General features: G+C 34.8%; 2 protein-coding genes across 2 annotated transcripts; one reads left to right on the forward strand and one right to left on the reverse strand.

Annotated features, from left to right (window-relative positions):
• The first annotated feature begins 1,347 nt into the window (after positions 1–1,347).
• Positions 1,348–7,434, forward strand: LOC129807983 (neuronal acetylcholine receptor subunit alpha-5-like). Its single transcript, XM_055857613.1, has 4 exons — positions 1,348–1,898; positions 1,985–2,522; positions 6,195–6,347; positions 6,412–7,434. The coding sequence occupies exons 1-4, from the start codon at positions 1,683–1,685 to the stop codon at positions 6,819–6,821; spliced, it is 1,317 nt and encodes a 438-aa protein (XP_055713588.1). The 5' UTR covers positions 1,348–1,682; the 3' UTR covers positions 6,822–7,434.
• LOC129807982 (beta-hexosaminidase subunit beta-like) lies at positions 6,669–12,423 on the reverse strand. Its single transcript, XM_055857611.1, has 5 exons — positions 12,124–12,423; positions 11,887–12,057; positions 8,188–8,263; positions 7,073–8,120; positions 6,669–7,000 (listed from the first exon to the last, which is right to left on the reverse strand). Exons 1-5 carry the CDS (start codon positions 12,298–12,300, stop codon positions 6,850–6,852), a joined length of 1,623 nt encoding a protein of 540 aa, XP_055713586.1. The 5' UTR covers positions 12,301–12,423; the 3' UTR covers positions 6,669–6,849.
• Positions 12,424–14,992: the final 2,569 nt, after the last annotated feature.

Genomic DNA, 14,992 nt, shown 5'->3' on the forward strand with positions numbered 1-14,992 from the left:
TGAGAAGTGTGCTTAGTTAGAATGCTTTTGGCATTAGTAACATGTTTACGAACAAATAAAAAGGGATAATCGTGAAGACTAATTCAATTACGATTACTTGACCAATTATGACTGATATAGCGGGATAATAAATTTCAAAACCTTTGCAAAAAATCTAAATTCTATCAAATCGGTTAAAAAATTAACCCTCAAAAGTGATTATCCTTTGATCGTCAAAAATTCAAAATGGCGATTGTTCCGGTCATAGCTATGTTTGTTTAAACAAAGTGTTCCTTTGAAAAGTTTTTAAGGAAGATACATCAATTAACGGGTAATATACCGACTCATGACCTATTAGCATTGAACAGACTGGGCCATTGCTCTTTTAATCGATTTTCAAAGAAGCAATGGAGAAGTGATATGACACTTTCATTTTTTTCGATTAGATAACTCCCTGAGGACAGCACCATCTGGTGTAAGTAAAATGTTCAAGGCGGGAAATATTTTCAGTTGTTCAAATCAATGTAATTCACATTATTCACATGTATTTTATACTAAACTTTAATTTCACTAAGCCTAGACTCATTTTAAATGTATTTCAAAAGTTTTCACAAGAGTTTTATGAGTAAAATTTCCTTTGTTTTGATTTTTCCTGGCATCAGCTGATTTCGATGGTGGTCGATGAAATTTCGAACAGTGAATTCAAATAGAGAATGTTAACGGACTATGTAATATGGAAGTGTCAAGAAAAAGCAATTGACCGGGCAATTGCTTTTTGCTTTTTGTTCAAGGTATTTAAATTTGGCTAATTTTACTAAAATATCATTTTCTTTTTACAGAATATTGTCTCAGAGAACGGAAAAAGATCAAATTGATGCAAAAATTGGTTTGATGCCTCAATTTTTTGAATATTTTTTCCACGTGTAAAAAAGCAATGAAGGAGTAAAAAAGCAATGATCATGTAAAAAAGCCCAGTCTGTTCGATGTGATTAAGTCCAATGCAGTCGGGTTGGAAATTTCAAGATCTTTCAAACAAAAATCCGATTTAAGCAAATCGGTTGAAAAATAGGCCTTCCAAAGTGGTTGTTAAACTTTGAACTTCAAAAATTCGATATCGAAATGATTTTCGAATATGTGTCCAAGGACGAATTATTCGCCTTGACTGACTACCTCTAAAATATATTTGAAAGTGAAAAAAATCGTAGGATTTCAAGCAGTAACATCCGAAAATCATTGAAAAGCTTGGGGCGATTTTGAGAAAAACCAAAAAAAAAAACCATGATTTTGAAGAGGATGGAGGTGCGTGGAAAAGAAAAAAAAACAAAACATCTGGAGACAATGTTTTTTTTTTATTGAGGGTCACTGAAGACAGGAAGTTAATATCTTATATCGTTTAAACTCCATGACGGTGACAAGTTGGAAAACATGATTATTATAACCGCTCTCTCTTTGAGTTCGAGCAGTAAATAAAAGAAAATTTCCAAAACCATGTGCTCGGAAAATTATTGCTACTTGGAACAATTAAAACAATTATATACTACAGACGTATTTCAAAAAGTCTAATAAGTATTAAATTACAGTGTTATCACAGGGTATTATCATTGTGAATTTAAGGCGTTTTCACAGCTCAAAAAATCATTAGGCTTCTGAACATTTTAGTCTCATTTCAACTGCTGTCCACTTAAGACGAAAAAACCATTAAAATGAAATTAGTTTCAACAATAATCCTTCTGTTGGGTGCTTTGAGTGTTGTAGTTAAATTCTCTTTAGCAGTTGATTGTGAAAAAACACCAAAAAATAATGAGTTGCGATTGAAAAAGGATATGCTGTGCACTTATGATAAAAGCGTTCGTCCGAATGGTGGAAGCAAGAATGCAACGATCGTTAAAGTGAAAATGGTCGTGAAATCCTATGATTATGTAAGAATAATTGTCAGTTTTTTAGAGAAATGTGCGAACAAAATAGTAATAAATTTATTTTTTAATTTATGTGCTTGACCAATAAGGTCGAATATAACAATCACATCAATGTTTTCGTTTGGATGGTAATGGCCTGGACAGATGATCATTTCAAATGGGATCCACGGGAATATGGAAATTTAAAAACATTCTATGAGATGAGCGATCAAATTTGGATGCCTGATTTATCCCTTTACAATGGAGAGATACAAGAGAATTCCTGTGAGACGACAAATTGTGTCATAAGTTCCACTGGCAGTGTGATTTGTGTCCCTCCATGTAAGTACAGTGGACACTGTGCTGGATCTTTTACTCGCTGGCCCTATGATCGTCAAAATTGCACCCTGAATTTTGGTGCTTGGATAAACACGGGAGAAGAGATCAATTTCGTTCCGGCAAAAAATAGTGTAGAAACTACAGATAGTCTCTTAAATCATGAATGGAAACTCGTGTCCATTTCCATGAAGAAACACGATGGAAGTTATGCATGTTGCCCTAATCAAACCTTTCCATCATTGAGGTATAATTTTATCCTTGAGAGACATGCATCAATTTTCACGGTTTATTTGCTAATCCCAACAATTGGTAAGTCGATTCAATTAACAACACAAAAGCCTTTAAGAACTACGGAATTCACCGATCATAATTTTCATTTTGCACCCTTGGACAAATATTAAGCTTATGTTAAATGGGAGTCTTAATATTACCACAATGTGATATTACCTTACCCGAAATGTATGCTAATTGAACTCTTAGTTGATGTTGGCGCCTGAGCAGTATACACTAGGGGAAACTGGGGCAGTCCTAATTACTACAACTTTTCGTTAGATATAAAACTCCCTACACAGAAAAAAATATTTTGTAAAATTGTTAGTAAATGTTTGTAAAATCCTATGGAGGACTTACGAAATGCTTGTAAATCATATAACCCACAAAAAAGTTCGTAAAATTCATAAACATTGTTCGTGAAATGATCATTTGACGAACAGTTTTTGTACTTTCACAAGCATTTGTTCGTAAATGTTCGTAAACACATAATTTAATGTTCGTAAAATTTTGTCATTTGTTCGTAAAATTTTTTGTACGAACAAATGACAAAATTTTACGCCGTTCCTGGGAAATTTCTAGCTAAGATCTTGTAGTTTTACTTTAGCCACCTTTGCCTAGGTTAGGCCTAGCCTAATGCCCTAGACAAATCTACGGCTTGGTGGAAAACTGATGGGAATATAGTCAAATCATTATTTTGATTATAATTACGTTAAGCCGTCTTTAGACTTAAGCCGTAGATGTGTCCAGCACATAAGGTCGCTTGCAAAGTTTAGAAATCTTTGATAAAATTTATTTACATTGGGACGGACCAGTAGCGTACCTAAGGCGGTGCGGGAGGGGCAGACCGCCCAGGGCGCAAGCCTCAAGGGACGCCGATGTTCCTTTTTTTTAGACAACTGAACCCTGACCCTTTATTCTTGTCATGTTTGAAGTAAAAAAGATTTTAGTAAAATAGACTCCGAGTTTTTCTGCAGAGCCCCTCTAGTGCTTACAATGTTTTTTGTCCTTATAATATATTGTGTTAAAACTTTTATTTTCCTCGGAGACTTTCTTGGGGGCCTCTCTAGTTCTTAAAATGCATTTTGTCCTTATCTGTTTCGCGTTAAAGTAAAGAAAAAGACTTTTTTAATTCTCTGACTTTCTGAGGCGTCCAACTGTTCCAAAGGCTTTTTTGACTCCCATAAAGGTCTCAAAATACATTTCGCCCTTATATTTTTGCATGATTTCATGTTTAAGTAAAAAGGGACACTTTAAATTCCTTCAGGTGCTTTTTGGGGGTGCCTAATTTCTTGCAGAGCTTACTTGGCGCTCCTCTTGCTCCTAAAGCGCATTTTATCCTTATTATTCTTTCAAGATTTTGAGTTGAAATAAAAAAATACTTTACAATATTAAATTAAAATTATGTTGAAATCTCAAGCATAAGATGGTTCAGATTGTGCATGAAACTCGTACTTCTCAGATATTATGCATAAAATCTGCATAGCTGAAGCATAAAACGGTTTATATTGTGCTGAAAACTCGCACAGCTGTTAAACATAAAACGTTTAAGATAAAGAAAACTGTTAAAAATTTAGATTCAATTTTGTTTGAGCTACGCAGGACTTATGCTCAATTTTAACCATTTTATTCTTGAGCTGTGCGCGGCTGTACCGGTTTTGACGATTACCATCTGTTTTAGGAAGTCCAACCGCTGTGCATGTTTTCAGCACAATCTTAACCATTTCCTGCTCAAGTTGTGCATGTTTTCAAAACAATCTTAATCAAAATACCATTCTTAAAAATTTTGATTTTTTACTGTTGATCAACATTGAGTACTACATTTCTTGAAAAAGAAAGCTTCCACTTTTGCGTTTAACTTTTATTAAAAACAACTAAAATTTCACTGAATTTTCAAAATTAAATGAAATCTGTTAAACTCAAAAGTAAAAGTTAAATTTTTCAAAGAATAGAGTACTCAGTGATACTGATAAACAGTAAAAAATCAAAATTTTTAAGGATGGGGTTTTTCAGAAAAACTATTTTCACTTTTTTATACTATATCGACCGCTCAGAATAAGAAACGAACAACTCGCAGTAGGCAAATTTTACAGGAGACCGATTCAAAGCTGACATTTTCCATGCAGAGTATAGGATTTTAGATTTAAAATAGTTAATAGTTATTTGAAAATAGTTACCTTATCTTTCAAGTATAATATTCACAGGGAAGGTAGAGGGTATAAAGAAGTATCCAAAAAGCGAATAAAACAGATTTTTTTTTTGCAAAAAATCGAGTTGTTTGACTTATATTCTGAGTCGTCGATATGAATGAATACAACGATGAATAACTTTAGACAATCCGGAAAGGTTTTACAGGAAAAAAGAGGAGCAAATAATATGGGTTAAATTTGTGTTTTTGGTGACGCTTGTGCTTTCGGGGTATGATCTTCCGCCCCCCCCCCCCCCCCCTAACGATAATTACCGTGGTAAGGGCGCCTTCGCATACACCCGCACCCTCCGCATAAGTGTCTAGATACGCCACTGGGACTGAGATGAAGACTTATTTAGAGGAAGTTAACGAAAGATTGAAAATCTAAAGCTAAACCATTAATCTAAAAAAAATGCTTATTTAAGTAATTTGATTTAGGGTTTGAGATATTCGTGCTCATGTCCTATACAGACTTACGGATTAAGCCGAGAGACAGCTTAATGAGAAACTAATGGGAATGTTGTTTTATCATCACTTTGTTTATAATTCGTTAACCCTTTAAGGACGATTGGAACACCGGTGTCCCATAAAGAAAATAATTTTTCCTGGCTACTTAAAGTTATTTTTTTCTTATGTTTGTACGTAATTGCAACGTAGAAGGTTGAAGTAATCTAGGATATTTTTTGCAAGTCCTATTTGCTATGTAGTAAATATACGCAAGAAATGAATGCCTTATTGCTTAATGAACTTTGTATCAGTCGTGTATGCTTAAGTGTAATAAAATATTATTATTATTATTATATTTAAGCTCAAAAATGGCGAATTTTTGAATTCTCAAATTCATAATTGATTTTATTTATTTTTTAAACGTTGAATTTTTTTAAGCAAAACCTTTATGTCAATAAAAACTACAATACTCATACGTAATATTTTTCATTAAAGGCGTCTACACATTGGGAGCAATTTTCGTCAAAAATTGCGTTTTTGACAGAAATTTGACGTTTCCCCCTACAAAGCTGCAGGGAATTTCCTTCAAAAAAGCAATTTATGACAAAAATTTGCTTCCAATGTGTAGAGGCAATAAAGAAAAAAAATTATTCATTGGTATTGTCAGGAAAATTACTTAAATTTTTGGGCTATTTTTGTCCCTATCGTTCATAGAAGCACAAAATACACCGAATCAGACTCTATTGGACTTTCCAAGGTTAGATGTAAGACTTATCATTGATTATGTTTACCAGTTCAATATTTATTGTTGATTTTCAGTCCGTAAAAGTGTCTCGTCGTTAAAGGGTTAAAAACTATGGGAAAGTGGCCAGTTTTTAAAATATATTGCGGAGCCACGTTTATTGAGAAACATAGGAAAAATTTAGTCATTACGAAGCTTCCAATGGTATCAAGCATGGGAACTTTCCCCTATTACAGATTTGTTGAATTTTATAAAATCGGTTGCCAGTAGTTCTTAAAGGAATAACACATCACTATTTAGGGGAAGAGGCTTTATATCTTGAATTTATTTACAGTTCTAGTTTTGATCAATATGATAACTCTTTTGTTATCTCCTCGTGGAAATGATCGTTGGATTCTAATTGCATTGAGCTTTGTGGGACACATACTTTTCATACAGCAATTATCATGGGTGGTTCCCAAAAATGGTGAAACAATACCAAATTGTCGTGAGTATCTCGCAGCTAAAGTATTTAACCCAAATATCAGGCAGTAATTGTTTACCTGTTACAGTCCTGTTTTATAGAGATTCCACAGCCATCATTGGGATTTTGGCCCTAAACACTATCATTGTACGCATTTTAATGGGTCTTGAGTGTGATGTGCCTCATTGGCTTTCATCTCCTGTGGACATGGTCAAGGATTCCGCAGCAGGGAAATTTGTTGTGGATCCTAGTAAAATCAAAATGGAGAAAATGGAGGAGGGAGCTGAAGATGATACGGCAATTTTGGTTGAACCAAAAGCCAATGATCATAAAAATACGACAAAGTGGAATTTTGTGGCCAGTCTCATTGACCGCCTGGTTCTCATTATTGTAACTCTAACATACTTTTTTCTCATTATTCTACTCATTCCTGAAAATTACGAATCATCTGAAGGATTGACAGCAATTGAGATTGCATCTACAAATGTACAGCAATAAGTGAGCATATTTATTCATGATATTCTCTCTAGAGGCAGAATCCAGGTCCATTTGGTGGCTGAGATGGTATATTTCTCTTTAGAAGTCGACATGAATGTTCTTCCAATCTCTTCTGTACAAGTACACCTTCTTCGTGACTCCATAATCTCTCAGCAGCTGCCGATACTCGTGGAAAGATCCTGTGTAGAGGAAGATTTAAGAATCTTTGAATAAAATATCTTGTTTTTTTCTGTTGCTGGTAAATAATTCACCTTTGAACAACATTTGTATCATCTACTACTTCTGCCCACATGCAAGCTTCTCCGCCCATTACAAGTGCCTTTTGTTCTGGTGTCCCTGGGAAATCGACCGGATCGCAGTCGTAGTACTTTAACCAATCTCCTCCTGAGGATAAATGATCCAGGTACCAACAGGAGGAAAGAAGTACCGGCAAACCATCATATGTAATCTGAGACATGAGTGCCTTTCTATCGCCGGTCCAGACCTGAACTACAGTTCCCTGTGGCAGTCTCACTTGATTCTGATAAACTTCTTGCCATACAATTGACTTGGACTTTAAATCATCGAGAATATCAACGACTTTCTGAATAAATTCTTCTTCCAATTGCTCAAACCTTGTGTAATTTTTCGATTTCATATACTCCACAATGTCAGGATTTGTGCTCCAGCATTCAAAGCCCACTTCATCACCGCCCAAGTGGAAGTACTGCTCAGGAAAGGCTTGTGTCACTTCGCCAAAAAGTTCCCTAATGAATGAGTAAACTTCCACTTTTGTGGGATCAATTGGGCCAAGTTTTCCTGCATAAGGCAGATGGCATTGGGTTAAGAGTTCAGGATGTGACACTCCCCAGGATCTCGTATGACCAGGAGTGTCAAATTCGGGCAGTACTCGAATTCCACGAACTCTAGCGTACTCAATGATAGCTGCTATGTCATTTTGAGTGTACACGAGCGTAGGATGAAAAGCTCCCTGTGCACTCAATTCAGGATATTTTGCACTTTCATACGGAAAACTATGATCATCCACAATGTGCCAGTGAAATACATTCAGTTTGTTATAAGCCATACCATTGAGGATCATCTTAATGGTGTCCAAATGAATAAAATGCCGTGATGTATCCAACAAGAGACCTCGATGCGAAAATTTTGGTTCATCTTCAATGGATGAACAGTTAATTTTCAGTGATCTGTTATCTTTTGCTGGTGTTATCATTTGAACGAATGACTCTAATCCCCGAAGAATACCCCAAACACTCGAACTTTGCAAAACAGCTTCTGAATCTTTGAGGGTGAATTTATCTAAAACAAATCAATTGCAAAAAAAAATCACGATGTCAGAAGCTCTGAATGGAAAAGGATTTCTTACATGATTCATCCATTCCCAGATAAGGAGAATCCTCACATGGTTGCTCTAGATTTACAGTAACAGCTTCCAAAAATCCCTAAAGAAATCATGAAATGTAATTTGATTAATTAAATATATCGACGACTCAGAATATAAGTCGAATAACTCGATTTTTTTTACAAAAATCGTTTTATTCGCTTTTTGGATACATCTATACTTTGCATGTAAAATTACAAAACGCTTTCCTGTAAAATTTGTCTAGTGCGAGTTATTCGTTTCTTATCCTGAGCAATCGATATAGTGGCTTACAAAACTATTTATATGAAAAATTTTAAAATAATTTGAATAATTAAAATAATTTCATAAATGTACTAGAAACTAGATGGAGAAATCTGCTCCTATAAATAAATAAATACGTGCATATTTTCGAATCTAGCATATACTAAATTAAATATAAATTAGGAAAAAACACTTTCTTCCTATTTTCTCGCTTTGACGAAAGTTTGACATCGCGTTTGTAAATATTTTTCATCATTTTCTTTCCTGATTTGAATACTGAGAGGCAGATTCTTTTCTTAGATAGTTACACTCGGTGCCGGTCAAAATTCCGAACGCTAAAATCCTGAAAAGCCAAAATCCTGAAAAGCCAAAAACTAGCAAGCTAAAACTCTGAAAGCCAAAAGCCAAAATACCAAAAAGCCAAAATTCCGAAAGCCAAAATCTCGAAAGCCAAAAGTCAAAATCCGGAAAAGCCAAAAGCCGAAATTCCAAAAAGACAAAATCTTGAAAAGCCATAACCCCGAAAGCCAAAATCCAGAAAGCCAAAATTCCGAAAGCTAATAGTCAAAATCCGAAAAAGCCAAAATCCCAAAAGCCACAACCCTAAAAGGACAAAATCTCGAAAAGTAAAAATCCCGAAATTCAATAGCCAAAATCCCGAAAGCCGAAATTCCGAAAGCCAAAATCCTGAAAAGCCAAAATCCCGAAAATCCAAAATCTAGAAAGCCAAAATCCCGAAAAGCCAAAAACCAGAAAGCTAAAATCCCGAAAGCCAAAAGCCGAAATTCCAAAAAGACAAAATATCGAAAAGCCAAATCTTGAAAAGCCAAAACCCCGAAAGCCAAAATTCTAGAGACAAAATCCAAAAAACCCAAAATCCAGAAAGTCAAAATTCTGAAAGCCAAAATCTTGAAAGCTAAAAGCCAAAATCCCGAAAGCCAAAATCCGGAAAAGCCAAAATCTCGAAAGCCACAACCCTAAAAAGACAAAATCTCGAAAAGCCAAAATCCCGAAAGCCAAAATCCCGAAAAGCCAATATCCTGAAAGTGAATAGCCAAAATCCTGAAAGTCAATAGCCAAAATCCCGAAAGCCAAAATCCAAAATCCCGAAAAGATGAAATCCAGTAAGCGAAAATTCCGAAAGCCAAAATCATGAAAAGCTAAAATCCCGAAAATCCAAAATCTAGAAAGCCAAAATCCCGAAAAGCCAAAAACCAGAAAGCTAAAATCCCGAAAGCCAAAAGCCGAAATTCCAAAAAGACAAAATATCGAAAAGCCAAATCTTGAAAAGCCAAAACCCCGAAAGCCAAAATTCTAGAGACAAAATCCCGAAACCCAAAATCCAGAAAGCCAAAATTCTGAAAGCCAAAATCTTGAAAGCTAAAAGCCAAAATCCCGAAAGCCAAAATCCGGAAAAGCCAAAATCTCGAAAGCCACAACCCTAAAAAGACAAAATCTCGAAAAGCCAAAATCCCGAAAGCCAAAATCCCGAAAAGCCAAAATCCTGAAAGTGAATAGCCAAAATCCTGAAAGTCAATAGCCAAAATCCCGAAAGCCAAAATCCAAAATCCCGAAAAGATGAAATCCAGTAAGCGAAAATTCCGAAAGCCAAAATCATGAAAAGCTAAAATCCAGAAAGCTAAATTCCTAAAAGCCAAAATCCCAAATGCCAAAATCCTGAAAGCCAAAAGCCAAAATCTGGAAAAACCAAAATCCGCGAAGACAAAATTTCGAAAGCTAAAATCCCGAATGAGTTGAAATCCCGAATGGGTCAAAATCCCGAAAAGCCAAAATCCTGAAAGTAAATAGCCAAAATCCTGAAAGTCAAAAGCCAAAATCCCGAAAAGATGAAATCCAGAAAGCCAAAATTCCGAAAGCCAAAATCCAGAAAGCCAAAATTCCGAAAGCCAAAATCCCAAAAAGCCAAAATCCTAAATGCTAAAATCCCGAAAACTAAAATCCCGAAAGTCAAAAGCCACAATCTGGAAAAGCCAAAATCCGCAAAGCCAAAATTTCGAAAGCTAAAATCCCAAATGAGTCGGAATCCCGAATGGGTCAAAATCCCGAAAGCCCAAATCCCAAAAAGCCAAAATTCCGAAAGCCAAAACCACGAAAATTCCAAAAGATGGTTATTTCACATATCTTATTCTCCTGGATTTCACTTGCTTCTGTATCTACTCCAAAATATAGTTTGATATTGGTTATGATTAAAGTTTATTAATCCTAAAATTTCCATCTTACACCACCAGGAACCACTTTTCTCAACGAACAACAACAAACGGTTAGAGATAGAGACTTGGGACCTTCGAAGGACCCACCATAAGTCGACCCTGGATCTGGAACCAATAATATACTCCTCATTTTCCACCCATCATGTATTTTTTGGGATTACTCGAAAACGCGTCGTACGATTTTTTTCATTTTTAGATATGTGTGATTGCCTAGGCGGACATTTCGTCCTTATACGACAATACCGTTGAATCTTTCCTAACAGTTTTTCAAGAGAAAAGGTTAAAAAGGCTCTAGAGAGCGTATTTCTCAACTGAATGGTATCATATTTTGGTTTGTTGGAAAGGTTTTGGAACTTCCAACAAGTCTGGACCAGTTCCAATTGCTTATGATATGATCATAACCGATAACTAATTTTTATCCGAAATTCAATTGTAGGGTGAAAGGAACGTCTATTGACCCTTTAAGAACTCGTGTCAGCACCTATTGACACCCTACTCTGTACCATTTGGGATATGAAATTTGAAATCTCTGTTTATAGTAAAATGTATATTACAGAAAAAACGTTATATTACTTATATTCCTTATATTTTACTAGATACATTAAATAATATTCAACAATTTGACAAAAGTGTCAATAGGGGTTCCCTGTCGAACAGACGTTCCTCCGACCCTATCACTTTTAAGCTAATTTGGGAAATCTTAACTTTAGAAAGCCTTAGGATTTTTTTTTTGTGAAACCGGTGTCTATCATCCTTAAACGCTTAAATGATCTTTAAAGGAAAAGAAAGAATATATTATTAGGGTAGAATTGTTCTTCCAGTTATGATTTTGGAAAATTGCTTTTTAATTGCATTAAATAAGATTGAAAAAAATAATTATGCTCTAGAAGTAATTTATAGGGATGATGCTTTGCAGGTAGTTTACAAGAGATTAGGCTTAATTTTTTTTAATAATAAAATCATTAAGATTATTATATATGTCCAACCGTTAATATTATTCTTTTGGATAATTATGTGCATTTTAGTCAGCTGGCTTTATCAGTGAGATATTCAACTTCAAATTGTTGTGCAAAACACTGTAGGAGGGGATTTTTTGGAATTACGAATGTAAAGCGTACATGAAACACAATAAGGTCACGATCTAATGACCCCTGTGAGTGATCTTTTTCTACATTTTCGCACAAAATATTTCCACCAAATAGTTACTCACCGTGAATTTATCATCATCGTACCAATCATCATAGTTGATTCTATTAATTCTCTCTCGACTCCGGCGTGCGCTTTTTATTTCATTCTTCCTCAGTCTCTGTGCTTCTGCAACTATTAGTTCCTTATATCGTACAAAACTATCACGGAGAATGTCGCATGTATTCCTTACAGTCTGCAATCATAACCATGTTTTTACTTACAAGAGTTTATTGAGGATTTTATTTTTTAAATTTCTTACGTTAAAATTAAAGTTTTGTGGACGTATAATTGCAAACGTGTCTTCAATTGTGATTTTCTTCGGTTGTGGCCAAACTAATCCACTTGACGCTATCACAACTGGTCCTGGATCAACAATGTAACACCATGTACTTGAAGTACAAACGAGAAGCACTATTGCACTCACGGAGAGCTTCATTGCAACTTTTCTCACTAATCTGTTTGACTGCCGAGAATCAAATGAGCATTTGTCCCCTATCTTCGTCACTTTAAAAAGCCCACAAATTCATGTGGTTCAGAATATTCTCCCTCGTTCTTCATTAAGACACAGTTAATACAACTATAACATGTTTGTGTGTATTTTTCCTATAAATCGAGCATATAGGCAGGGGATACAGGGTATTACCATGACTAAACTAAGCTAGTGGTAAACTTGCTACAGCTTATGTGAGTTGTGATTCTTTCATATAAGATTCAATTTGCAAGGAAGACCAATGTTTGATATTGATTTAGAATAAATCGAAGGCTCAGAATATAAAACGAATAAGTCGCGAATGGCAAACTATACAGGAGAGCGATTTCAAGTTGAGATTTCACATGCCGAGTATGTGAGCTTTAAGATTTGAAACCCCTAGGGTAAGTGTGCCAAATTTCGGCCAGCTTCTAATTTCGGCCACTTTGAGTGTAATTTCGGCCAAGCAAATAAATTAATTAAAATTATGTATGTAATCTTCAAATAGTCAATGAATTCACTTTGCTTTTAAGTATTTAATCATTTTAGGATGTATTAACACAAAAATCGTTAAATTTTGGGTATGCTTTGAATTTAAATTGTGTAATAAAAACTCAGTGTGGAAAGAGTCTTACAAAAATGTGACAGATCTCTTGTGTTTTAGCAGTCTTGTGATTTGTGGTGAAATGCAGAGGGTTTTCCTTCGATGTTTTTCATGAAAATTGATTAATTTTCATTAAAGATTATTTCTGTTTATGTTAATAGTGTTAATAGTGAATCAATCTTTAAATTTCGGGTGAAATTTCCCAGCTGGATCCTGTTTTTCGCGTAAAAAAGTATATACTTTGTGAGCGTCTCTCCGGTGAGGTAATGTTGCCTATTCCGGCAACATCTTTTGCTTTCCTAAATTTCTTATTCATTTTATGTTTTTTTTCAATTTCTAAGTTCTCCAATGTCCAGAGAAAAAAAATAGCTTCTATGAAAAGGATAATGTGGAAAAGGCCTTGGAAGAGATCAGGAAGAGCAAATTGCTACAGGAATCTGCACGTAAATTTGAGATGCTACTCTTCAGGACAAATTACACGGAAGATCTCAGGGCTTGTGGGTCATATAAACTTATTAAAGTAAATATTAAACTCGTTCCGTTTGACGTTTCGAAATTTTCAATCCGTTGCTTCACAAAAGGTGGTCACAAACAAGGTGGCCGGTATTATACTCAAAGTGGCCGGAATACTACCCAAAGCAATGTCCACATTTTTATTAATTTTTCAATATTTTAGGAAGTAATTTAAAGAAAACAAAGATGATAAACTAGTATTCAAGGTTCCATACAACCTTCCTGAAAAGGAAGTAACAAAAAATATCAATATGAATTAAAAATATTGCATTTCAAACTTAGGACTTCGGTGCTTATTTGCAACTATGCCGAAATTTGGCACTCCAATCCGGAATGTATGAACGTGAAAAAATACTAGAAAAAAGGTCTGGCTAAAAGCGTCCTATGCTTTTCGAAGTGCTCGAAATTCGAATTCAAGAAGAAGAGCTCTACCTAAATCAGAGGTGTGCAAGAAACCGTTGAAACCGAATTAACGTCAAAATAAGTTTAGTAGCGTTTTGACCATTGACGTACATGTTTCATTTGACGTTAATTCGGTTTCAACGATTTCTTGCACACCTCTGACCTAAATGTTCAAATCGCAAATGTTTTGGGTGTACAGTAGAGTCTCGCTATAGTCCATATTTGGTTTCAAATTTGACACTTGGGTCGCACTATAGTCCATGTGATTTTTTAAAATTATCAACGATTTTTAGTATTGAAATTGCTCGATGGCTTCCACTTTCTTTGCGATTGTGGTACTTGTCCTTGCTCTCTTCATTGTGGATCACAATTATCACAACTACTTAATAAAGTTTGCCAAAAATATTAAAATAATTATGCATGTCGCATACTAAAAAACATAACCTAACTTAAAATCAGTGTTTTGAAATCAACAGTCGATAAATTGTGGACTATAGAGCGATGGCCTATAGCGAGACTCTACTGTATATTCAATTCAATTTATTTAAAGCTCACAAAAAATAGGGTGATTCCCTTTTACAAATTTATGGCAAGTCAAAAAAATATATATATATAAATAAAAACGGAAACAAAATAAAATAAGAAAAAAAGAAAAATATGAGAAATATCAACTTCATAGCGATTTAAATTAACCCGTAAATTGTCAGAAAACCATCTGGAAATGAAAAAAAAATTGATAAAAAGAGTATTCACAAAATCACACACTTTTAACTTTGATGTAACCTTAAAACATATTTAATGTGGAATAGAGAAGAGAACTGTATGGATACTTTAGCGATTCATTACCGATGGGAACCGATGCAGTTGTGTTTGGAATTTCAAGACCTTTCAGATAAATTCAAGTGTGGTCAAATCGGTTGAACACTAAGGCCTCCAGAGTGGTTGACCTTTATGTTTATGGATGAAATGTTCATTTGGACTTCTTCCGAGATAAATTAATTGGAACATGAACTAAGTAGCCTAATCCAATTTTGAAGTATAGAGGAAAATGCGTTGTACGATCCCAAGTTTCGTAATGACTAAATTTTTCCTACGTATCTCAATAAATGTGACTCCTCGCTCCCATATTTGGAAAACCAA

Source organism: Phlebotomus papatasi, chromosome 3 (assembly GCF_024763615.1).
Source record: "Phlebotomus papatasi isolate M1 chromosome 3, Ppap_2.1, whole genome shotgun sequence".
In the NCBI taxonomy this organism is placed as follows: domain Eukaryota; kingdom Metazoa; phylum Arthropoda; class Insecta; order Diptera; family Psychodidae; genus Phlebotomus; species Phlebotomus papatasi.